The sequence below is a fragment of the Podarcis cretensis genome, assembly GCF_951804945.1.
Source record: "Podarcis cretensis genome assembly, chromosome: 2".
Taxonomy (NCBI): Eukaryota; Metazoa; Chordata; class Lepidosauria; order Squamata; family Lacertidae; genus Podarcis; species Podarcis cretensis.
Window position 1 is genome coordinate 21,751,176 of NC_137171.1, and position 26,444 is coordinate 21,777,619.

Below are 26,444 nucleotides of genomic sequence, written 5' to 3' on the forward strand. Positions count from 1 at the left end.
GTAGCTACTTTGCTTACAGTTATAGCTGGCTTGGTTTTACAATGGTACTTTATTCATTAAAACTTGCTAGTGAATCCACCCGGGGGGGAAAACTGACAGACAAAAACAGTATCTGAAAACTATGCTCTTTGGTGAGTGGGCGCCTCAAGACAAGCATATAATTTTTATTTGGATCCAGTTCTTTGAAATATTTTGCTTTCTTTTTTCACTTTTTGTGGTTCTTTGGTGCCTAATGGAGTAGAAGATGAGATGCATATTGTATGTCTATTGTGTTCTTTATTCCATTGCTAAAAGCAATTCTATCGTATTAGGAAATCAGGCATATTAATTGGTTTTCTTCCACGTACAACTTCAGATTCTGTTCTAGTTCAAAGGTACTAAACCAGGCAAGAAGCCTTGCTGGTTTCGGCCCCCCCCCCCCATTTTTCCTTCTCCTTGGCTTCCCCATATTCATTCTGCCACAAAGTCCATATCCAACAGATCTGTCCATTCTTTTTGGTCCGTCAGATGAAAAACTGGTTCATTCTCTGGTTGCCTCCTCCATTAACTACTGCTAATTTGTTCTGTTTGACCTTGCTTTGTCACATCTCACTGTATCTAAAAAGCTGTTGCCCAAATTCATTTCTTCACTTCTCTTTTGATTAAGTTATATGACACATCTACTCAAATCCCTTCAATCACTTCCTCCCCCCCCCCCCCATTCTGCACCAATGCCTTGCCATTGCCATCAAACGTAACAGATTTGCTTCATCTTGTGTTTCTGCTGGCACATCTTTGCTTATGACCTTCGTTGACAACAGTCAGTTCTTGAAAAGTCTTTATTTTCCTTCATGTGTCTCTTCACTTTCTCCCTTACCTCTATGCCTGGAAGTTGCTCCTTCCCACTGCCACCTCTCCACCACTACCTTCCTTCCCCTTCAAGCTTCTTTCCTCTGTGAAGCTTTTGGCTTAACCCTATAGTTGTCACTTCCAGCCAAAATGATGTCTAAGTGTGGGCATTTGTTCATATTCATCCTCCGATAAGACATGTCTCTTCTATTGTCAAAATTTAGATTGTCAGTTCTTTGAGATAGGAGCCTGACTCCTTTTGACTTATTAATCTACAACACGGCTACACTTTTAGAACGTGTTGCTTATGTTACTTTGCAAAGCACTATGTGCACTACTGATAATAGTATTAGGAACAAATGGCTAGTTGCCCTGCTAATTTAGGCAGTGTTTCTTGAGGGTCATTCTAGTAGAACAAATGCTAGTTTCAGTCTTCTGTTCTGCTGCTTACTTGGGAAGTACTTTGACAATATCATGAAATAGATTCCCACCTAAAGATTCCAGGGTCCCCCATAGTATAAATCTTTGCAATATATGCTCATTTAGCAACTATTAGATATTCCTCATAAAGGATGCTATGTTGCTTGAAATGGCTTTAAGGGAACTATGCAAAACTACCCTAATGTAAATTCCTTGGCCAAATTAGGACTGAAACGGAATGTAGAGAACTTTTTTTAAAAAAGAGTTTTATCACACCCACACCCAAAAAAGAAAAGTCTGTTTCAGTTATTTTTGAAACGGGCAATCAAGCAGGGGTGCAGATTGGCCTCCTTTAAAGTTGGCAACTGCAGACTTTCAACTTTATCTGCAAGGCTGCCACCCCATAGCAATTTGCTAAGAGAGGAGAATGACACTGCTGCCTGTCATGTCCTTAAAAGTGCTGCTGTAGCACTTTAAAAGAATTGATCTGCAAAGCAGTGCCCAGCAAGATTCCTTCTTGCCTCCCAGTGAGAACTTTGTCAAGAGAAAGAGACGGATCCCAATTTTACAGAGAATTTCTTGCTCCCCAATATGTCACTGGGGGGGACGGGACACAACGCAAGCTGCTAAAACATTCAGCTCATGCCAAGTGCTTCTTAATTCTGAATGTAATTAGACATGGCATCTTCTCAAATCTGAGATGATGCTGAAATTTGGTGAAAATATATATTTTCTCTTTGATACTTTCCTGTGTTTATCTTTAAGAGTTGAATGGTATATACATGTTGCTATAGAGTTCAAAATGCAAATCAGATCCCCAAAAAATCACAATATGTTAAACATGATTTATTGAAGATACACAAAACACAATTGACTTGGCAACAACAGATGTGATGGCTCCATTTTTACTGTTGTCAACACATTTTAAAATAGAAGAATCAGTCTTCTTTAAAATCCCTCTACTAAAATACTAGCACAAATCCTTCTTATAAGCAGTTTGCAGTAAAATTCTGAACTTCTGGATGCCATCTTCTTATTTTCCTTCCCTCCGTAATTGGTAAGAGGGGTTGCTGCAGTATAGAAAAAGGATTTTTATTAGGGTTAAGCAAATCCATCAATACAAACACTAAATTTCAGATCTCTTCCATTTTCCTTGGCATAAGTGCATATTGTCTTTAGGATTCCTTAATCTAAGAATATGAGTGGAGATTATATTAAACTGTTTCCTGTGACTTTTCTAGGTAAATATAGACAAATTAAAGGAAAGGGCTCAGAGATTTGGCTTGAATGTCTCCACAGCCTCCAAAAAGGTAAGGTTCCAGGGCAAGCACTACTAGAGCAATAAATATTTGAAAAATTGAAAAACTGCAGCATATATATCACTTAATCCTGTAATCCTACTTGTTTTATCTTACTTGCTTTGATGAAACTTCCTGGTCGATCAAGGATCTTAATCTCCCCTATCATCAGACTATCTCCAAGCCCAATTTATAGAATTAAAGGGTTTGTGTTAAGAGATCATGCAGCAGTGCTTTATTGCTGAATTAGGAACATATGGCTTTCTAATTTCTTTTTCTTTCTTTTTTTAGCATAGGTTTCTTACTAATTTTGGGGTAATATTACTTGGGACCAGTCCTTTTAGAACAGAATAATTGAAATGTTCAATTGTGTCTTGGTCCCCCGCCCTACTACCCTGGCTAAGGAATGAGGCTGCCCACAGTGTTGCAGAAAGCTTTCCAATTTAGATTTCACCCAAACGTCTGGACTGTACCACTTCAGATTGCTGGAGGGTTTCTACAGACAGAAAGCTAATACAACAAGGAGAAGGCTAAGCTAGAACCCTTCTCACTACTATCTAATTTTTTGTGTGGAAGGCTTATTTAACTTATTTTAATTTCTGCATCTGGGAATATTCAGTCATATGATTCCCAGCTCCTGCAGTGTATCCCAAGCAGCTTTAGCACATAGTGAGAACTAAGCTCTAGTTCTGTGTGGTTCTGGGTTCTATCTGCCACCGAGTGCAGGACCCAGCATTCCCAATATTGACTTGGGTTCATTATGCTTCCAATAAAAGAAGCATAATGTCTGAAAAAAGTTAGCATCAGTTCAATGGTGGCCAGAAATCCTTCAGCAGAAATTGTTAGAACAGGTGATGTTGCTAAAATCTTTCCCAAACAATTTTCTGCGTTACAGATGAGAGACATGAGGAAAAGGGGGGGGGGGGACCTAGATCTGGAAACTGATATTAGGCTGGGCCGTTACTCTCTGTGGGCCTGAAAGCTGCTGACAGTTCTCCAGTTCAGTACCACCATAGAAGAAAACAGGATTTGGGAATGGGGGGGAGGGGAGAGAGAATGCTGTATATTGATTATTTCAGACTTGGAAATATTCTTCTGGAAAAAGCCTCGTGAATGAGGAAGGCTGTCATTTTGTCGTAACCCCTTACCAGATAAACTATTCCATCCCTCGTGGGATTTGCACATTTAATGCATTCCGTTCTGCAGTAAGGCACTAAACCTGGCACCAGGGGGTTAAACCATGTAGAAAATAACTGGAGGTGGAGGCCATTTTCCTCCCCACCCTCTGCTCTGGGGGAAGGGTGAAATCATGCAAGTGCATTAAAGCTGGAATATGTGGAGGGGCAGGTCAGGGTGAGAGGCTGCTCAAACATCATTAACCCTGTCACCAGGAGTGCACATTTTTCAGGAAGAATATATGCTTTGTCAGCATTTATGGCCAAGTTTCCTTTTGAGCGGAATTGTTTAGATGGCGATTCATAAGAATTGCAAGCTCTCTCTAAAGAGCTTCCCACAACTATTCCCTGTTCAGTACTTGACAAAATAAAAGTGCTAAATATTAATTTGAATGCTCTTAAAGAATACAAACGAAGCTAGCTTCATCAGAGAATTGATCCTCTTTATACACGGGGAGAAAATACCAATAGGAGAATGGCATATCCAAGGTCAGAAATTGATTGCTAAGTTCGGTCTGGAAATCTATGTTTCTGTGCATCTGTATTCTTTAAACACTAACATTTTGTCTCCAGTTCTGGTTTTCCTTGCATATATGAGGCAGAGTGACAAGCAATAACATTATGATGATTTGTCTTGAGATTTGTTGTGATCTTCTATTAGGAAGTAGAGTTCAGAGGCTTAGAAGTGTTTTCTCTCTCTCTCTGAAGAGCACTCGTGAATTCTATTGAGGAATATTGTTGGTTGCTTCAATTAGCCACTGGTATTGTGTTTCCCACCTGGGTGTTCTTTATAGCTTTTCATTACAGAGTAGCCTGGTTGCATGGGTCTTTGCAGATTTTTAACACCACGCATTGCAGCAAAAACTTTACAGTAAACCATTGTCTCTGGAGCCACATTTCATTTCCCATTCAAATTGGTTTTGAACAAGAGAGGTGGGGGAAGAGGAATATAGCCAAGGGCAATTTCAAGCCTGCTGGGATCAGGGGAGCAAACCTAGATCTAAGTAAGAGGCTCTCCATCTAATCTGTAGCTTTGAACCCACTGCCACTGTAGAATCTATTCTGATAAAACCTCTCTTCCTAAAAGATAACAAAGCTCCTACTAGTACAGTAGAATAGAGGTGGTGACTGTCGCTGTCTAGTATAATAGATGTGGCAGGTGCTCGCTTGTTTTTTCTGTCAGCACGGAGCCATCAAATTAATTTTTAAAATAAATCAAGAAAGCATTTTCCTCTCCAGAACTAATCACACCCCCTCCCCATGCTCTCAAGGGAAGCCTCCTTTTAAAATTTACCCTCTGACCTGAGGCTGCTATCCCTTGATTTCTGCAAGTTACACTTAAACTGCTCTCTTCCCTTGTAAATTTCCCCTCTGTAGCAGCTGCTCCCTGTACCACTCTGAACCTCTGGCTTCCCAGTGGGAGAGCTGATAGCTGCAGGCTTCAGTGCTGCAGAAGGCTGAGCGGGTTGCTTGCATCGTAACGCAAAAGCGCATTCTCAGAGGGCTTGCTTTTTCTTTTTATGCATGAAACAAGGTTGTAGGTATCCAGCAGAGAGAGTATTACCACAAAACAGAAGCTTGGGGCTCTTTCAGAGAGCCTTTGGCTTAGCATAAATGTTCCTTTCTGCATTGCATTATTTGGTGCCATTCCCAGTCGGAACAGATGACTAAAATAATTTGTGCTCCACATTAGCTAATGTAAGGGTCTTGTTCTGTATTACAAGTAGCTAATTAACCTGCAGCCTGTCAGAGGTTTGAGCTAGGGAGGTAAAGTACCAGCACGTCAAAGTCACACTGCAAATGGAGCAAAAATTGCAAGGATCAAACCTCAAACACATTAGCACCAGCTTCTCCCAACTCTCAAATGTGGGTTTTAAGTCGAAAAGAAAAAAAAGACTGCGTGCTCTACTTGAAACTTTGAGGCCTCTGCTTAAACCCAAAAAGTTAACAGTGCTTGGAAAACAAGTAGGAATCTCTTTAGAAATGCAGTAATACCCAAATTTGTCATAACTGGACCTATTGTACAATCATATGATACCACTTAATAAACCAGCTGCAAAGTGTATTGCATTTTTACACCTCTGATGTGACAGAGCTTATGGTTAACATTCAGAAATTTGAGTCTTTCTCCATTCATTTTTGTCAATAAATTACAATAGGTATCCTACATGGATTAAAAAAAAATATCCTACATGGATTGCTTTGTTCTTTTTCCTGTTTGTAATGGGAAAAGGTCAATCCTTTTTTAAACTTGGCATGTGTATAAGATTGATGAAAGTTGTAGTTTGATTGCAAATGAGTAGTAGCACATAGATTGACAAAGTAATTGTTAACCAGTAAAAGCTTAAAAATGAATTTTGGTCAAACTTAATGTAGCTTAATTCTTTTTAGTGAAGGCTTATTATAGAGGCAGAAGGGAACAGTTTGTGTTTTCTAAAATGGGCTTAGCAAAGCTCATTTTTCATAATGTGGTTTTGGGAAGGCAAATAGGGTGGCAGTTTTGTGCATATATAATGAGAAAGCAGTTGGCTTAACTGTTTACACTTTCAAAAAGTTCAGAGCAGTATGCTGAGGAAGGATTCTTTTCCTGGATTGTTCTTTTCCTTGCAATATTTTCAAATACATCCCACCAGTTCCCATATGGAAAAATATTAACCAATAGGAAACAAGAGCAGGGGGAAAGTGCTGCAAAAGATTTGATGACCATTTAAGCTAATCTTCTCCTAATGTAGGGTTCTATAACTATTAACTGAAATCCATGCTACCAATTAATACCCTTTTCCTCAAAGTACTATACTTCAAGCAGAGAACACAGCAGCAGCACTCTTTCCAAAATTGTTAGTAATATTTACTATTGTATTATGAATTGATCTTGTTCACACATAACTCTAAGCCGAACTTTGGTTTAGTGTAAACAAGCAAACGTGTGGGGTCCTGGATTGGAGATTGCAGCCACTTGGCTCCTTTTCCAGTCATTTTGCTGCTGCGCTGAGGTAAGCCATTGGACAGACCTTGACTACAGATCATAGTTTATCCGGATAGAGCTAAACCACAAGCCTGGGTTCAGATGAGGAGCTAAGTCAAAGCCACATCTTAACATTTCAGTAGCAGAGTGTTCCGAAGAGATTAAGGCAGTTGCAACTTCTTCTCCACGAGCCTTTTTGTTTGTGCTAAACCATGGTTTGGCTTAGTGTTATGTGGGAACCAGACCGTTTTATCTCACTCGTCCCTTAGAAAGCTGAAAATGGCTAACATGGGACATGGCACCTTATCCAAACACTGATCAGGTTCCAGGCTACTAAGCTTCAGCCATGCTATGGTTCTGAGTACTCCTATAGCATTCAAAGCAGGTCTTGATCTAGTAACACACTACTGCAGAAGATAGCAGGAAAATTAATTGCAACATTTGCTTCTTAAGCTCAAACAAGCTGAAAAGGAAATATTTATCCTGAAAAGGAGCTATGTTGCTATAGAACCATACTGATTTTGTGGTCTGGGAGCTTTCTGAACGTTAGACAAGATTTTTGTTACAATATAAGAGCATCAGGATCCAGCCATTTTATTACTTCCAAAGGATGAGAGATCTTGGTTTTCTTGGGAGCAAACCAGGCTCTGTCCAAGGTGGTTACATGGTTGGAAGGCTTTGCCAGCAACTTCGTAGTCATTCTCTGTTGCTCTTACATTTCCCCTTACCTTTACAAGCTGCACATGGTTTCCTCATACAATGTTACCCCTGTTCCCATATATCCTGAGAAATATTCCATACCTTTTTGCAGGTTTCAACTCAAACTCTTATTTCCTTTTTCACTTTTGTCTGTGCAGTTTCTGTAAAAATGTAATATTTATTGGTTTTCAAATCTGGACCAGTTCCCATCTTCCTTGACCATTGACCCTACTGATTTGGGCTGATGGGAGTTGGAGTTTAACAACATCCAAAAGGTCACAGGTTAGCCACCCTGTCTAGTGCACTTGTCTTCACAATGGAACATGGTTCTGAGTAAACATGTATAAGCTTGTGCTGTCAGGTTACACAAATGGGTTGAACCCTGACTAAAATGGGTCACGCAAGTGGCAGCACTACCATTCTTCCCCTCCGCCTTTGTGGTGGTGGTGTTTATAACTTTGGGGGTGGGGGGAGAGAGAAGGAGAAAAACAGTGTTTTAAAAGGAAGATGGATAAGGAAGAGAAAAAAGGGGAAAGGCAGTAAATTAAAACAAAAAAATGAAAAGGGGGCACCTTCATGATGGTGCAAAAGGTTCAAAGATTGAAAGATTACTGGTCTGTTACCTTCTTGATGTGCTCTCCTTTGAAGCCATCATTTGTCCGCTACACAATATTACGATAACTAGAGCATTCAGTGCCAATTTACTGCAGGAAACCATCTCCCACTTCAACTGCCTTTTGCCCCAGAATGTAGTTTACTGCACCTTTGGGCACAAATAGCAGCCAAGGAGGGGGTGATTTCCAGCAAGAAACTGGTCCAGGTGCTCAGTCCAGATTATGAGCATGTTCAGAACTGCAACCCCACAGTTCCTTATTCTTCAAAATAAAAATGGCTGTTCAGGCACCATTTTTAAAAAGTATGAATTTTGGTACATCTAGCTTGGCCCTCGGCTTGCCAATGTGTGTAGATTTTCTTTTACAAATCCAAGGGGAGGGAGAGGCTACATAAGGTCTCCATTCAAGAGGCTTTATATTAGAACCTAATTCATATATGAAAGAGATTGTATCTAGAATTTAGGTTTGCATTTTGTCTCTTTGGAGAAATTCCACTGGGAAGAATCATAATATGAGGCATACTGGTTCAAATCTAATGCTGTCTTCAGAATTGCTTCTGAGCCTCCAGTTCTAACTCACTAGGTAATAAGCTCCAGTAAACACATTGGACCTTACTTGTGAGTAAACATGTATAAGCGGATGTTATCATTCTCACTGAAATGGCATTTTTATTAGTATTTTTAGATTGCCTTGCATGCCATAGGTGCAAAGCAGCAGATTGCACACTTTGAACCTGACTTCCAAATGTAAAGTATGAATCTGTTCTAAAGTAAAGCATCTACAGTATACGCATATCCAGTGTAGTGGGTTGCCCTTGATATGCTCCCCCCTCCCTGCCACCTTGAAATGATGTCACTGTGCTCCAAGTTGAGTAGTCATGAATGTAGGCCTGTTGATTTTAGAATAATGGGAAGTGACAAGGTGAAGAATAGTGCTGGCAGTCATGGACATTTCAACACAGGGATGCTGAAAGCAAGGCCACTCCTCCCCCACGCTCTGGGTTGTTTATAAGAAGAGTCCAGTGGCTTGTGCCAGGCTACACTGATCACATAGGTTGTATAGTTTGCAGGTCCTAATAAAGGATGGGTGTCTTCTGTCTCTCAATATATAGTCTAACCATTTCACTCAATAATCTGTTAGGCATGGCTGAAAAAGTAGGCAGGTCTTTACTCTCATAAAATATATTATTTCACAATTGCAGCCTCAGTTTTTGAAGGCATTGTATTTCCTAGAAATATGTTAACCAGAGTGATACTGTCTCTCAGGTTTCCCAAATACTGCCTTTCCTAATCTCAAGCTTAGCTTCAATAAAAATGATTATATATTCAGAGTTAAAGCCCTTTAAGGCTCTAAGCAAATTAAACCAGTTAGCAATAGTCAAGCTGGATAAATGTCCAATAAATGTTTTGCAACTTCTGTCAGAAGCTGACCCTTCACTCTGACCCCCATTCCCTTGTTCCTATTTTTCTGTTATTCCTTGTATCTAGTCCACATTCTCTGTGTCTCTTTTTTAAATGAAATTCTGGATCTGACCCTGTGATCCACCTACATTTGGTTGAAGCTAGTTCTGGAACAGGTAATATTGATGTCTGTGCATTGCACTCATACCTACCGCTCTCTAATAAAATTTCTGCACTCTAGTATGTTGAAGTGATAATTCATTGCCTCTGTTACTCTTACCTCTTCCTTTCCATCCTTCCCTCTTTCTGTCTTCCCTCTACCCTAGATGAAATTTCGATTGTAATCTTTATGACACCGGGACTTTGTCGTTCTAAGCATCAATAGCTTCAGTATTGAGTGGTTCTTATGACTGAAGTAGGGAAATGAAGTATTGTCACTTTTTTCCACATAAAAGTGACTCAAAACGACTTACAGAAACGTTAAAAATAATAGCAAAAACAACCTAAAATTCTCCCCAATCATATATATATAAATTCCATGGTTGGAACACATTCAAAATGTCCCTATAGGAATCAGTGGAAAACATCAATGCATTATGCAAATGCTTGCCTAACAAATGATTTCCTGCAAATGCATTATGTTTGGATAGCAAGACCTGTGTGTGTAGTAATTTAATGAATTAATCAAGCATTCCAAACCCAAATCACACCATCACTAATGTCACCAGTTTTAATCAACTTTCTGATAATAAGCATGATTTTGTGTCCTGTGATGTGTTGCACAGTCTTCACTTGAGTGAATGAAGTTCTGGAGAACAATAGACAACAACACTAGTGATACTACTCTGCAAAGGGTCACTTGTCTTGGCTTTCCTGGCAGGTGCTTTTCTGAGCAACCTTCAGCTTGAAGGTAGGGCCATGTCTTCTAACAATGTAGTTGGAAGTCATATCTGGCTATATAATTCTGTGGCTGATGCCAAACCAACCAGTGTTCTCCAGTACATGTCTCTGAGGAAAGCTTTGAATGTGGTTGTAGCAGATACCAAGAAGAAATCCAAGCCCATATAAATGGGAGAGAAAACAATGAACAAACAGCCTCAGCTGTTTTGTGCCTACAAAAAACCTTTCTGTTCCAATCAACCTCTCAGTCATTCCCATCCAGTTAGCAGCAGCAATCTAAGTATGACCAATACTGATTTTCCAGCAAAACCCTATGCTCAGTTATCCTGTATGAGACTCATCCCATGAGATTTGGAAGGGGTCCATGACAGACTGTTGGGATCTGGAGAGTGGGAAAAGGGTATTTTGTGGAATTTTTGCAAGATCCCCAGGGAGAGCAGGTCCTCCTCTAAATACCAAGATATGTTTTCAGCCTTTTTTTTACTATCTCAAAAAAAAACACACACACCAGGGACCACGCTCCTCATCTTGGAGCCAAAGATGGTCAATCATCACCTTCCAAAGTAATTTTTTTTGCACTTCATCCTAGCATGCCTCAGACTCAATTATTATCTGATATCCATTCATCTGAAGAGGCTTATTAAATGTCCCAGTCAAACCAGGGCATCATAGTTTCCTTTGCTTCACCTACAGCAGGGATAGGGAACCTGCCCCTCCCTGTTTGTTCAACTACAACCCCAGCAAGCACGGACAATGGTTTGAGATGGTGGGAGTTGAAGTCCAACAATATCTGGGGTGCCACAGGTTTCTCATCCCTGAGAAGAACAATTGCATTTTCCAAACTCTTCATTTTCATCTCATCTCCACTCCCAGAGTCTTTATAAAGAATCTATTGGCACAGAATGAAAGGAATGAATAGCCATATCTGGACAATCTTCTAGTCTGATCATCCTCTAAATCCTAGTGCTGTCAAGACATGGCCAGGATGATGTATACTCTGCAAGAACACAGTTTCATCATCAACAAAATGAAGAACACTTTGATTCTATCTTGCAGATAGCCAAGTCACCGTAAGCTTTTTAACAACAAAATTATGGTTGAGACCTCAGCCTCATCTGCAGTCTCCAGATTTTTGGGATTGATTATGTGCATGTATTTCAGACATTTCTTCTAGGATACCCACTGCAAATAACCAACAACCTCAACCCGGAGACCACTCAGATAGTGGGTATCGTTGACTCATCTGAGCCAAGAGATTCCTATTCAGGAGTCCATCCAAGTGCTCTTGACAACATATCCCAGTCTGAAAATTTGAGGTGCACACTGCAAAGGTGTACAGCACCAAGACCTGTGGTCTCCAGAAACAATTTAATTGAACATCAGTTCCCTAGAACTTTGGGCAATCATACTGGCACTGCGGCATTTCTTCCATTTTCTACCAGGACATTAGGTATTCATCAAGACAGGCAATGCAGTAGCAAATGCCTATCAGCACATTTTCAAAACTCCTTCTTAAGGAAACCACCTCCCTGTTAATTCTATACAGAGAAATGTCTTCAGTTCATCAAGACAGAACATCTTTGGCTTGGCTGCCAAAGCTGCAAAGTGGTCTCTAGGCCAATTAGTGTTGCTCAGAAAAGCCATCATGAAACTGTTCGCTGGTTCATCAAAATCAACTGCCTAGATTCACATCAAGTTTCTTGATGTGGGAGAATCTGCAGTTGTGGACATCCTATCGGCAGACTAGTCCAGAAAGTGTTGTATGCTTCACAGATTCTACCTCTCATTTCACAAGTACAGTGGTACCTCGGGTTACATATGCTTCAGGTTACATAAGCTTCAGGTTACAGACTCCACTAACCCAGAAATAGTACCTCGGGTAGCAACAAAGAGTTGCTTCAGGATGAGAACAGAAGTCGTGCTCTGGCGGCGCAGCAGCAGCGGGAGGCCCCATTAGCTAAAGTGGTGCTTCAGGTTAAGAACAGTTTCAGGTTAAAAACGACCTCCAAACGAATTAAGTACTTAACCCAAGGTACCACTGTACTTAGGAAGATTAAGGACCTGCAGGCTATGGTGCTACTGATTCCAGCAAAGTGACTAAGACACTTGTAATTCTCCAGTGTAGTGAAGCTGTTGCCAAAGGACCCATGGATTCCTACCAGCCAGCAGGCATCTCCTACATCAGTGCCCCATTCTTCATTAAGATACAGAATTCCAAGTTATATAGAAATTGAGTGAATCTTCCAACTCACTAAGTTATGCATCTAGGTGAGAAACACCTTGTTTGTATCAAGATATTCCTTCACCATTAAACTTCATAAGCTTATTTGGAGAAACTTTGTCCTGGTGTCTACAATCAAATAAGAGTCTAGACACTGCAGGATCTAGGGAAATCTTGAACTGCCACGAGACAATCTTAAGCATCTGAAACTTAGGTTTGAACATAGTCTCTGCCCCCCTCCCCAAGTTATCACCCAATACGTTAGTTCATTTTACCCTTCTCAGTTCTTCTGCAGTATGCTAGAGACCTCAGCATTTTCTTGAAAGCCTTAACCAGATTGAGCTTTGAACCATTCACTGCCGTTTCAGTCAAAATTTGACTGTGAAAACCATTTTTCTCATGGTGTATCTGAGCTGGAAACTTTCTCTTTAAATAAGGATTTCTCATTAGGATAAAATGGTATTGTGGCCTCGTAGAAGGGCCTATCACAATACTCAGCTGTCCTCCTTCCCCCAAGAAGAAAATAAATTCATTTGTTAGTACAGAATTTCTGTTTATTACAAAGGGCAGACTCTTGTAGACCTGGGGAGAGTTATTTTTTATTTGAAACCTTAATAAATATACCAGTTTAAAATCCTGTTTCACGTCTGATATACTATCCAAATCTTTGTAGATTGTTTTTTCTGTTAAACCTTGTAACCAGACCTTTTTCAGCTGGAATGTGTCGGAGCACAGTTCTGGCACCTCTTATATGGGCACAATTGCAGGCCAGCACTCCTCCTGCCCATTTATTGCCGTTATGTACTGCTGAGAAGCCCGAAACAAACATTTCAAATCAAAAAGGAAGCAGGCCAGCGTATCCGAGTCTACTTTTTTTTTTTAATCTATGACTCCACCCAGCTTCTAGCTGCAATTGGTCAAACTACGGGGCAGGGCCAATTCATATTTCCTTTTCTTCAGTCCGTCTTTCATGGAGCCGTTTTAAGCTTTCCAGCCAGGCCTCTATCATTGCACACACATGCGTTTGCACAAGGGCCCATCTGTTGAATCTAAGAAAACGAGGGAGGCAGGGGTGCATTTATTTGACATAGTGTTTTGAATGTTCTTCCATTGTTAACAGTTGGAGGTTTTCCATTTTGAACTCCCAATGATTTTCGTAACTAAATTTTTGTCCATTAGACTTTGTGATCTCTTTGATTCCAGAAGCTGTATTATTCTTGCTGGTATACTCTAGAATAACTTCATTTGACATCTTTAACATATATCACCAGGAATAAAGCAAGTATAGTTCTGCAGATAAGCTTTCAAAGACCTTAGCAATTAACTCAATCCAGATATTGCAAACATTGAACGCCTTCCTTTTCAGCCACTCAAAATAGCACTCTCTCCAGATGTGTGGTCCAAATACCTGTAAGTGATTTCTCAGCATATTAGAGCTGTGTCCCCCATCAAGCCTATCTAGGAGAAAGTAACTTGGGGGGGGGGGGAGACCAAAATGCAAAAATATAAGATGGATCCTTCTGTGTTTCAAAGAGGTTTGAATGGTGCTTGCTTCTTAGCTATGTATTTCCAATAGTCCTGGTGATATCATTGTTCAGTGTTTAGGATTATACTATTATTAATGTTTATATCATTCCCCCCACTTACAATACATGATATTTTAAAAATAAATGATGAGAGAGTTGTGAAGGGTCAGCAGGGCTCCTGATCTTTCCTTTCTCCACGGTGCCATTTGAAAAGGATTTTGAGTCCCTAACAAACCTTTAGGGAGTAGTGGAAAGGTTGCTTAAAACGAAAACAATGGCAAGGGGTACTCGGCGACCTCACTCTGTCCAGTCATCTGGTTCTTCATTTGTCCCTGCTGTGAAACAGAACTTATCTTTTGTCTGTAACACAAATACATCTTTTCCCCCCACCCCCCTTTCCTTTCTATTATAGTTCAATCAATGATGTCATTATGTGTGCCATTCAGAAACTGTTAAACCACTTGGCTGCAGGAATTTGGAGGAGCAACTGGGGGAGAATAGAGAACTGTGCTCTCACTCCGAGTCTTCAAGGGTCTATTCTGATTTTAACAAAAAAAAACCTGAAGTCACATTTCTTTTTTTAACTCCTGTTCACCATGAAAAACAAAAGTAATCTAAAGTAAGGGGAATGCATACATGAGGTCAGTGCAAGCCAACCGCAATGCTTTTCTTTGGCATGAATAATCAAGCCTTTTAAGAGTTCTAATTTACACCACAAACATTTTCCAGGGATTTACAATAGTGCTTTCTTGCTCAATAAAAATGCCAGCGTCTCTGGAATTTGTGCCATTGTTCATAATTTTCCTTCTGTACCTCATTAAACTGTTTCAGTTTGATTAAACAGTTGTCTAGTGCTGATGGGGAAAGGAGGCACCCATGTAGCTCAGGACCTGGAGATCTACTTGCTATATGTTGCTGTAGCATCTGATTAAAACCCCATAACGTATTTTGATTATTAGCACAGGTTTCATTATTAGTAAAACTTAAGTAGCATCCCTCATCTGTTTCAGTTTAGAGGCATGTGTTGATAATTAGTAATAAAATCTATTCAAGATAAAAGTAGCTTTTTCAGATCTTTGGCTGAGATCCAAAGATCCTGCTGGATGTGACAGGCATTTCTGCTTATGTGTGGGGTATAGTCCTGAAATACTGTTCTAGAGGGTTCTCTAACCTTCTGCGCTAGTTGAGGTATGTGCAAAGGGCTGCAGACAGTGGGAGGTATTGAATACCTTCCATTCTTGCATTGGAATCCAAGTCTTTGAAAGCAGTCCTAGAACTTCTTTTATTTTAGAAAATATACAGTAATACATTGTTAATTCATAAAGCAGCTAAATATAAACTAAAACCTTTTAATGATACTCTGTAGGAATCTGATCCAAAGCTTATAAAATCAGCAGTCTCCAGAATCTTATGGAGATTCTTTTTGTTGTTCTATCCATGCACATGATACTTTATAAAGAATGAGAGGCTCCTGCCCCAAGGGACCTAACATTTTAGAAACAAAAGAAGGGGAGAAAAATTGAGTAATGGAGGTAAGCAGAGGAAGAATATGTGGTATTTCAGATTAAGCACATTTAGTCTTAGTTACAGTAGGTTATTGGGAAAATACAGTTCCTGTTCTCACTTTTGAGATGTTCTTCTATAGCTCCTCAGAGAAGTGCATTTGGTATCAGTACAGATCAGGCTTGAAGCTTTGAATTGTGAGGTCTTTCTTCTGAAGTTGGTGTTATGTTCAATAGCTCGGTCCAGTATACCTGAAGGAGCGTCTCCACCTCCATCATTCTGCCTGGACACTGAGGTCTAGCGCCAAGGGCCTTCTGGTGGTTCCCTCACTGCGAGAAGCAAAGTTACAGGGAACCAGGCAGAGGGCCTTCTCGGTAGTGGCGCCCGCCCTGTGGAACGCCCTCCCACCAGATGTCAAAGAGAAAAATAACTACCAAACTTTTAGAAGACATCTGAAGGCAGCCCTGCTTTTAATGTTTAATAGGTTATTGTATTTTAGTGTTTTGTTGGAAACCACCCAGAGTGGCTGGGGAAACCCAGCCAGATGGGCAGGGTATAAATAAATTATTATTATTATTATTATTATTATTATTATTATTATTATTACCTTTATTCCAGAATTGCAGATATTGTTATCTTGGTTAGTCCTCTGTATATCGAAAACCATTACCTTCTAGTTGGTGGGCTGTGCACAGGAACAAACTTTGGTTATAGCTTGTGGTTAGTGAGGAGATAACTTCATCACAAGTCCTAGTTGTCTCACTCGTAAGTTAAGCTTAGCCTGGTGTAGAAGCAAAAAGGACTTCTCTCCGGGAGTCCACACACTTCTATGGTCCCAGTAACCCAATGTTTGGCTTAGCTTGTCATGAAAACCAGCCCTACTCTTTCTCTTCTGTGCATAGCTGATGCAGGCTTGTTTGGTGAGCTCTATAAATTGCTGTAATAAAAGGTTTACTGAGAATTTTATGATTAGTAATACTCTTCTTAAACTGAGATATGAAATATTTAGTGAGAGATAATAGCTTTTTAACCCAATATGAAGTGAACTTCTCAAAAAGTGGGCTTGCAGTAAGCAAAATTCTACAGTCATAAGAATATTCTTATATTATTAGCTGTTCGCTTATCATTAAGCAATATCCACTACCTGGGAGTAAGCTCTATTGAACTTGAGGAAACTTATTGCTGTGCAGTCCATTGAACATCAGTGAGACAATGTGATAAACAGCTTGCTAACCCCAAATTAATTTATTTTATTTGAAAGATGCCCTGAATTTCCACTAATGGTCAGGAGATCATTAATGTAAGACTATTTACATAAAAAATACATGAGAAAAATAAAACTGAGCAAAATTCACTAGTCGTGACAGAGAAGTAGATATAGCTTGTAGTGTTCTGTTTGCACTCCGACCATTGACAGTGAGATTTTGACAGTATGGAAGTACAATTCAACATTTGAAATAAGGGAGAAAAGACTTCTGCATATCATTTGTGAGGACAGTAAATATGGGTTCTTCAGCTCTGCTTACTGAAACTTCTGTTTAACTGTTGTTTAAAAAGCTGTAGCTCTAGTCCATTTCTAATCACTGACATCATCTAATGATCCTCTGTTCATACATTTTCATCTAAAACCTTATTCAGTCTATTCCCATTACCCTGGATGAGAACTGGGAATCAGTTGTGAATATGTAACCAGTTGTGATTCTCTATATGCATTGGCTATGTACACAAAAGTCTGCTCCCACACATAATTTCCTTTGCTGGGTCAGGCTAATTGTGGACATGTACATAGAATGCAATAGGTGAAGCTACCTAACTATATCCTTTGAACACTGTTAAATGTGTGATCTGATCCTCTGAGGAGGGAGAAGTTTTCTAAGTTTCTTCCGGAGAAAGGCTAGTGTTTGTGGTAGTTGAATGTATCCATCATTACCTGGAATATTTTTGAATCTTGAAAAGGCTACATTATGTTATTAAAAAGCTCACAAAAGCCTTTCACTTTTTCACTCTGCACCTGAGATGTGTCTCTTTCAGTCTGCCATGTGGCATTCCTTATATGTATGCTTCATCCTCTGACGTCTAGGTCAAAGAATGCTTTTCAACTTCAGAATTAAACTGGGAGTTGCAGGTGTGCTCTTAACACATGGCTGTGACTTTTTTTGTTCCTCACTCCCCTGCTGATCCCGTTTGGAGCAAGCATAAACTTTTATCTGTGAAGGCCCCTGGTATTTTGACACAGAGAGCTTTCAGAACTGCTGGCTCTCAGAACTTTGCCCTTTAACAAATTCAACACCTCAAACAATTCTGATCTCTTAAGCTTTCTCTCTTCCCTGGTTTGTATTTATTCTTTAAGCAGAAAGAGTCAAGTAAAGAAGAAACAGTCCTGGTGGATCTGCACTGCCTTTCATTTCCTTTTTTATTTATTTTTTGCTATGATGCCAACGCTGACCTGTATATTTGATGTAGAGATCTGTGTAACTTGAAAATTTGTGTCAACTAAATCCAAAAGATGATACAGTTGTGCAAAGGTGCATTGACAGTGAAACTTAATTCTTTTTTCTATCAGATTAGATACATTATCAGATTTTGTTACTGACTCTGCTTTTGTTTTATTAGTTTTATCATCTTGTAGTCTTCAAAATAGGGGTGTGATGACCCTGCAGTGGATATAGAGTTGAATATTGATTATCATCATTGCCTTGCCATCTTGCATTATGTGTTACTTAGCATCATGGTGTGGTAGACTACAGTAGTTTGCCCTTTCTTTGTATCAAATTGTAGGACGAGCCTGCCAGCTGTCTGTTGTATAGAAACATAAACATAACCTTATTTAACACTAGTTCACATCTGTAGGTTCATTTCTAAACAACACTTTGGGGGCTCTGAAAAGAGCTTGTTTCAGTGTCATCACATCCTTCTACAACTACATCAAGTTCTTGGTGAAACATGACTTATTAGAGGATGGGAAGAACTGCTCAGTGTTTGACATTCTCTTGGGCTTTGAGATTAAAGAGCTGTGTTGATTTGACTGACTAGTCCTGAAAGGGGGGAGATTAATCACATATTCTTTGGGCCTTTTGTGAGAAGCAGAGTGGGAAGGTAAGCGGTATTGGAGTCTATAAAACTAACAGCTCCTTGATTGTGCCTCTGCCATTGATCACAGTGCATGTGTAATGTGTAACTGAGCAAGTTTAATACTTGGCAAAATATCATTCTAGGGCTGTAAAAGGGAGAGTGGTGTCACAATATGATTATACTGAAACTTTTCAGTTTCCTGTTGTTTCATTGCCCCTACTATTTGCTGCTGAGCGTCATTCGCGTAGTTGATGCACACAGACACAGAATAGAGTCCACTAGGGAAAAGAGCAAGAAGATATAAATATGTTGGGATGAATTTCAAAAAGGTGGTGGGTGACAGCTGTGCATCCCAGGATTAGAGTGTTTTGAAGAACAAAACTATCAGTTGCTGTCATTCACCCTCTGGGTATGAAATTGGAAGCCAGCTACTCATGAGTGTTTCATAACCTTTACCTTTTGGAGGTCAAGGCCATGTCATCATTAATCTACCATCGCCTGAAAGCCTGGAGGCTCTGCTTTTCATCCTGCCATCCGTCATGCTGCAGTGGAGATACAGGAGTGGTGACCAGAAGGGTTCATTTTTATATAAATGCCCTCCCACCGGCTTGTAAAATGCAATTCATGATAATGTCATGCTTATTTTTATTTTATTTTTAAAAGGGACACCTGAAGAAATTAACAGGCCACAGGTTTAAAACAAAAAAAGGATAGTTCTCTCCCCCCCCCCCCCCCCGTTCCCTGCTATCACATATGCTTGCAGAGTACACAATTGATCTATTGAACCTGTTTTCATAGTGTTGACTTGACCAGCTGGTATGAAGGGCTGAAAAAAACCATGATTTATCCCTCTGTAGCTATTTACCATAGACATGCAAATAAATACACAGTGTATTCCTAAACCTTAGACTCTGGAAGTTTAGAGAGGAACATAATGAGTGGGGAAAGTGTATAGCATCTGAATTCAGAACTTGTTGTTGTTTAGTCGTTTAGTCGTGTCCGACTCTTCGTGACCCCATGGACCAGAGAACGCCAGGCACTCCTGTCCTCCACTGCCGCCCGCAGCTTGGTCAGACTCATGCTGGTAACCTCGAAAACACTATCCAACCATCTCGTCCTCTGTCGCCCCCTTCTCCTTGTGCCCTCCATCTTTCCCAACATCAGGGTCTTCTCCAGGGAGTCTTCTCTTCTCATGAGGTGGCCAAAGTACTGGAGCCTCAGCTTCACAATCTGTCCTTCCAGTGAGCACTCAGGGCTGATTTCCTTCAGAATGGAGAGGTTTGATCTTCTTGCAGTCCATGGGACTCTCAAGAGTCTCCTCCAGCACCATAATTCAAAAGCATCAATTCTTCGGCGATCAGCCTTCTTTATGGTCCAGCTCTCACTTCCATACATCACTACTGGGAAAACCATAGCTTTAACTATACGGACCTTTGTTGGCAAGGTGATGTCTCTACTTCTCAAGATGCTGTCTACGCCTGTCATTGCCCTTCTCCCAAGAAGCAGGCGTCTTTTAATTTCGTGGCTGCTGTCACCATCTGCAGTGATCATGGAGCCCAAGAAAGTAAAATCTCTCACTGCCTCCATTTCTTCCTCTTCTATTTGCCAGGAGGTGATGGGACCAGTAGCCATGATCTTCGTTTTTTTAACTGCCTGTTATTAAATATACGATACCAAGCCTCATAGATCACTTACAGGCATGCTGTATTTGTATTGCTCCTGTCTTCAATTGTATCCTAGAACTCAATTCTGGTATGCGAGAGGGTTCATCTGAAAAATTCTGCATTGCTTCCTCCTGTGGACCTTTTCTTAATTGAAAGCATCCTGTCATTTGTTGCCTGATATCTTTCAGTTGTGTACTTCCTCAAGGTAACTTACTATATTTTCATATTCAGACATTGTCTTAGAGATGAAGCTAGGAAAACTCGATTGCTTTGTAGTTTGCTGTATGAGTCTGTCCAGCTGCATTAGTCAACTTGCGGAGGCCTTTCCCTAGCACTGCTTCATTTTTTTAAATCCTCCTTTCACTTCAAAGGAACATAAAGACTCATCCCTCTGTATATTGAAAAGAGATAAATAGTTAAAAGCACCTGCACTATGATCCAAAAAAAAAAAAATGCACTTCACAAAGAGGGATCCTCTTAAAGCTAATGACGAAAAGAATTCTTGCATAGTGTCCTAGGACGCTGTGAGAGCCAGAAATGTAGCTCTTTATTTTAAGAAAGATTACCCAAAGATGCAATGAAGGCAAATCCCTCAATTGATATTAGCCAAGCAGATTGAAAGATGTATCTGCATGCTTAGAATGTTGATTAGTATCAAGGAGGGTGTGATGGAGACTGATTGCTCTCTATTTCCCTTCACCTAACTCTGAATTGTATAGTACTGGTAAAAGCCAGGTGTTGGCATCTAAGGATACTTTGATCTAGGTAAAAGGTAAAGGTACCCCTGCCCGTACGGGCCAGTCTTGACAGACTCTCGGGTTGTGCGCTCATCTCACTCAAGAGGCCGGGAGCCAGCGCTGTCCGCAGACACCTCCGGATCACGTGGCCAGCGTGACGAAGCTGCTCCAGCGAACCGGCACCAGAGCAGCACACAGAACGCCATTTACCTTCCCGCTAGAAAGCGGTACCTATTTATCTACTTGCACTTAATTGTGCTTTCAAATTGCTAGGTGGGCAGGAGCTGGGACCAAATGACGGGAGCTCACTCCGCCGCGGGGATTCGAACCGCCGACCATGCGATCGGCAAGTCCTAGGCGCTGAGGTTTTACCCACAACGCCACCCGCGTCCCGATACTTTGATCTGGCACAGTACAATATATTTTAGGCTCTTTTGGTGCAGTGATTGAAGCTTTTTAACTATGGAAAGTTGTTATACAAATAAAACGAGGTCTGTATGATGTATGTAAGCCATACTTTTGCTTACTATGTTGTGTGAACCATGCCTAAGGAGGCTTGCAAGAAATGTAACAAAAATTGTCAAGGGATAAATAAAACACATCAAAAAGTATTCAAACAAATCTGACATTAAATCATGTTCTAAAAATATAGATACAAAAAATTAATATCAATAGCAGCAACAACCATCCCCGCCCCAAAAAAACAATTCCCCAACCTAAGAGTCTCTTCAGCAGCCTCAGCTTCTGTAGGATGTAATTCAAACTAGAATATTTCATCAGTGCAAGAATTCAAGGTTCTCACCACACATTTCGCTCCAATATTTCAAAATCTGGCTCTAACAAATGAGTGGTCCTCCTGAACCTGAACATTCAGAGGTTTACCTGCTCTCTGGACAAGTCATTCTTACCAAGGTGAATCAATAGGCCTAGGGCATCACAGAGCAGCTTATTTTCATTTTGGAATGAAAGAGGCATACAGTAAGTGTGGGTTGACTCCTTCTATTGCCCAAGAAGTCAAGGAGCCATGCAATCTGGTATTGTAGTCTTCACCCCACTTGGTTCTCTGCCTTCACCCAAGACAGAGCCTCCTCTTACTTCAGCATTTGTACTTGCCTTCCAGCTAGTCTTTATTTCAAATTTCAACTTATTTCATTCTCTTTGTCGTCTTCCTCTTTTCATTCATAGAGATTTAAAATTTGTTATTTGTCTTTTCTGCTTACTCTTTTCCTATCTCCCTTCCTTATGGGTTAATTGGGAAGACACTGCTTTCTTAACAAAATGGCACCATTTTGTTCACATGGTCAGACCCACTAAATCTGAGACAATGACCTGCAGCTGCTTAACAACCTCGCAGTAGTGCATGCATCTCCAGGGGGAAAGCCCTATTCCTCCACACGTATATTCCAGCCTTGCCAACATCTGCTGCCATCACAAAATCTGTGAAAAACTCCTGTCTGAATTTGTCCTTTCTAACTACTGTTGCCATAAGGACTTAACAGGAGAGTAAACAACTGCAGAACCCCAAAGGCACCAACCATCCTTCCATCTCAGGTGATGAGGGAAATGGGGCAGCCAGGGCACCGTACAAACAGGGTCCTCCTGTTAGGGGCTATCTTGGAAAGGAATTATCTCCACAATTGCAGACTATCTGTACCGGAGAGTGAGTCTCCCAAGCAACCAGCTAAACAAAGGCCTTCATAAACAAAAGACATTCAACATTCATCAGATGAATCTGACCCGGGCTCACCTGTATATCACCTGCAGGCCTTGAGTGAAATCCCAGCCTCTTGCAGAAAGTTGCCTTCTAAGGCCCCCATCACAGATAACACATCTGCTACTCCCATTGCTACTGTTCCTGCTGATAGACAAAGGGATCTGGAGCATCAGGGTAACCTGGAGAGAAATAGGAGTGAGTTGCCCGATGAACAGCCCACACCAGACTTTTTCATAATGATGAACTTTATTTTGCCTTTTAAAACACCCTAATCCATTCTGAAAGATGCTACAAGAGATTGGGCTTCTGAGGACACTCATTAGATCATGAAGCTTCTGAGGATCCAAAGTGCTGCCTTTTGTTCCTCTTAGATATTTGCAAAGATAGGAGCTCCTCATTCCCAGAAGTAAGTTCTGATGGTGGCTGTTTAATGGGAAGGTGCTTAGCTGACTGACTGGCTATTCTGACAGCCAAGAAAAGGTACTTTGTGATAAAAATCAAGTTAATAAATGCTACTCTCATGAATGTACACAATTTTTAAATTTTTGTTTCCATATTTATTTGGATAGTTTTCTATCCCACTTTCTCCCAAAGAATAAAAGAATGCAATAAGCAATACTTGAATAAAACATTTATTAAAAATAAAACAGCAGTACTGTAGTAAAAAAATTAATATATCCAAAGGGTATCAAGACTAAATAAGGATACCCCACCTGCTATTAAGCTGCCTCCTTAACTGATACTTTATCTGCCCATTTGGGATACACTAACTGTTTATTGCACAAGCTATAACTCTTTGAAGGCAAAACCACTATCAAATATCCCTTCCATAAATATAGCCCAGACATCCCCAACCTGTGGCCCTCCAGATGTTTTGGCCTACAACTCCCATGATCACTAGCTAACAGGACCAATGGTCAGGGATGATGGGAATTGTAGTCCAAAACATCTGGAGGGCCGAAGGTTGGGGATGCCGGATGCCTATCTAGCTTGTGCCCTGTACTTGATTTTTTACTCTATGCACCTGTATCCTATTTTCACTCTTACTCTCCCAGCACATGGATTCAACATCTGTATTCTAGTCATTTGGATATAATTATGCCAGAACCACAAGCAAATACTGCTGAGCCTTTTTAAGGAGATACCATTTCAGTAAAGGAGAGCAGCGGATCTTTATGCTAGATCATGGGTAGGCAAACTAAGGCCCGGGGGCCGGATCTGGCCCAATCGCCTTCTAAATCTGGCCCGCAGACGGTCCTGGAATCAGCATGTTTTTACAAGAGTAGAATGTGTCCTTTTATTTAAAATGCATCTCTGGGTTATTTGTGGGCCCTGCCTGCTGCTTTTACATGAGTAGAATGTGTGCTTTTATTTAAAATGCATCTCTGGGTTATTTGTGGGGCATAGGAATTCGTTCATTCCCCCCCAAAAAAAATATATATATATATATATATGTAGCCCGGCCCCCCACAAGGTCTGATGGACAGTAGACTGGCCCCCTGCTGAAAAAGTTTGCTGACCCCTGTGCTAGATAAACAAAGGGGTGAAGATCCAATGGAGCCCCCACCCTAGCAAAGCTGCAGTAGAAGTATCATCCAGCCATTGGCTTAATGTGGGTTTTCCTTCCTTTTTTATGCAATGGAAACCAGGCCTAAAATATAAGAGGCAACCTTTTCTCTTCTGCCCCACCCCACTTCCAGATGACCAAAATCCAGTATGTCAGATCCTTCTTGGGGCCACCCAAAGAGTATCCCTGCCTTTATCTGCTGCTTTAAAGGGCTTGAAAGCATCTGTCTCTGCTCTGCACCAACACCTGTTCTCAGTCACTCTCCACTCCCACAAAAAGCGATCCAGTGGCATGGCAAAACAGCTGGAGGTCCTGCTTAGCCGCTGGTTCTTAATAGCAATAGTGAAGGAAAGCAGAACTTCGAATCATAGAATTGTAGATTTGGAAAGGACCCCGAGGCTCAACGAGGATTGAATCCGCAACCTAGGCGCTATCAGCACCACACTCACTCTCACCAACTGAGCTAATCTGGTTTTCCTAAACAGCCAAGTTATATACCCTGCAGCTTCTCTCTCCAGTGGCTGTCCACAAAACTCGCCACAGAAAGATGTGTGAAAGTGCAGTGGAGCAATCCGTTTCATTTGTATTTGAAACCAGAGTTTTTTGTTTCAGTTCCTGCCTGTGCTCCCCCCAAATATATGTTTTTCTCCAAGTAATGCAAGTTCTGTGCTTATTTTACAAATGGTGTGTATTTGTGTGCACACAAAATTTTGCATTGTTTTGCTTACAAGTCTGTATGTAGTAAAACATTTTGGAACTTTTCAGGAAGAGCAGAATAATAAGGAGAGAAAGGTGTGGAGATAGTTATAGAGAAGTAGGAGTCATGGGACAAGCATAGGAGATGTGTGCAGATAACCCCCCCCCTTCAAAAAAAACCTCAGGCCTGTGGCCAATGAAATCCTTTGTCTACCTCCTCCGTTTACTTAGCTTTTTGTCTGTGTTTTCTAAGCATTTCTTCTCAGGCAAAAGAGCGAGAACTCTTTTTTTAAAAATGATTCTGTGAGTTGACTGTATTTTTTTCTGATGCGGAGCTTCTTAATCCATGTACCTTGCAGTAAAATATTCATGCAACTTCAAACATTGCGATTGCACAGAGTTTTGTTTCCTTTTTTAAAGTGTGAAGTATCTTGGGATGCCTGGCTGTGTACTAGATTTCAGATTTGAGAATCCTGCCTGAATAAAATAAACTAAAAATACTTTACATGGGAAACCTTTTGTACCTTGGATCCTTCTCTAAATCTTTCTACGTGAGTAGTGAAATAAGAAAACCTGGAAATCACCAGCTTCAAGAAATTTATCTGTCACTTCGCAGGAAAGGTCAGCTTCCACCCCCCCACTTCACATACACAAATGCCCATGTGCATATTTGAGCATGCCCCAGGGCTCCAGCAGAGCTTGATAGATGCTGAGATAGCAGTGTTTTGATAGAGGTAATTTTCCTCAGATGGGTTTCAGCACCCCATGAATCAAAACCTGTCAGAGAGGAGCTAAAGATGGAGTGAAGTTTATTGTAAGCGTGTTTGCATCTGACACTGGTGTGCTAGGGGGTCAAGTGAGTGAGATCATTAGAACCGTGTTGATTTAGTGGAATTGTTACACACTTTCCCTTCAGGCAATGAGTGGGGGGGGGGTGGAGTGATTATAGGGAGTTACTGGAAAAATAAATAAAAACCTCAGTTCACTACAGTCTCTTACATACTCCACAACATCCGTTCATCCATTTAAAGTTGCTGTTTGGCTATTCCCCCTCCCAGCCTGCCCCACCCCCTGGTCAAATTGCCTTTAGGGCACAGAGATACTGACTTGCTTACTATCAATGATTTAAGTAGGGAATGTAGTTTTTCCATGGTTAGCTGAACCAGCTGCATTGGAATATGCATAAATTGCAGGCTGCAGTTACTACTAAGAACTTTCGCTGTCTTCACTAACTGGAAGATGGTAAGACGGATGCAGAAGACTGTGTGCCCTGGTATGCTTTGATATTAGGGCATAATCAAGCCATATATTTTGCAGGTAAAATCCACATTGCACTAATCCACAGGGTTGTTTTACATGCAGGTTAATCTCAGGCAATAGTAGTGTATAACATATGAGTAGCTATGCATAGATCTTTTTTTATTTACATAGGAAAGGAAGCCACT

The 26,444-nt window shown here is 40.7% G+C and overlaps 1 protein-coding gene and 1 long non-coding RNA gene across 3 annotated transcripts in view; one reads left to right on the top strand and one right to left on the bottom strand.

The window, feature by feature from the left end:
- SARNP (SAP domain containing ribonucleoprotein) overlaps window positions 1-26,444 on the top strand; it is a 58,357-nt gene that overhangs the window by 25,743 nt on the left and 6,170 nt on the right. Inside the window, exon 9 of one of the 2 annotated variants that reach the window (XM_079965684.1) lies at window positions 2,490-2,558. The exons of the other annotated variant lie outside the window; for it this stretch is intronic. Within the exon in view, the coding sequence (XP_079821810.1) occupies window positions 2,490-2,558 (69 nt within the window). The remainder of the gene's footprint in view (window positions 1-2,489; window positions 2,559-26,444) is intronic. 2 annotated transcript variants of the gene reach the window in all.
- On the bottom strand, window positions 1,578-19,597 carry LOC307210167. Its single transcript, XR_013835895.1, has 3 exons — window positions 16,220-19,597; window positions 7,488-7,546; window positions 1,578-2,318 (listed from the first exon to the last, which is right to left on the bottom strand). It is a non-coding gene; the product is annotated as an uncharacterized lncRNA (long non-coding RNA).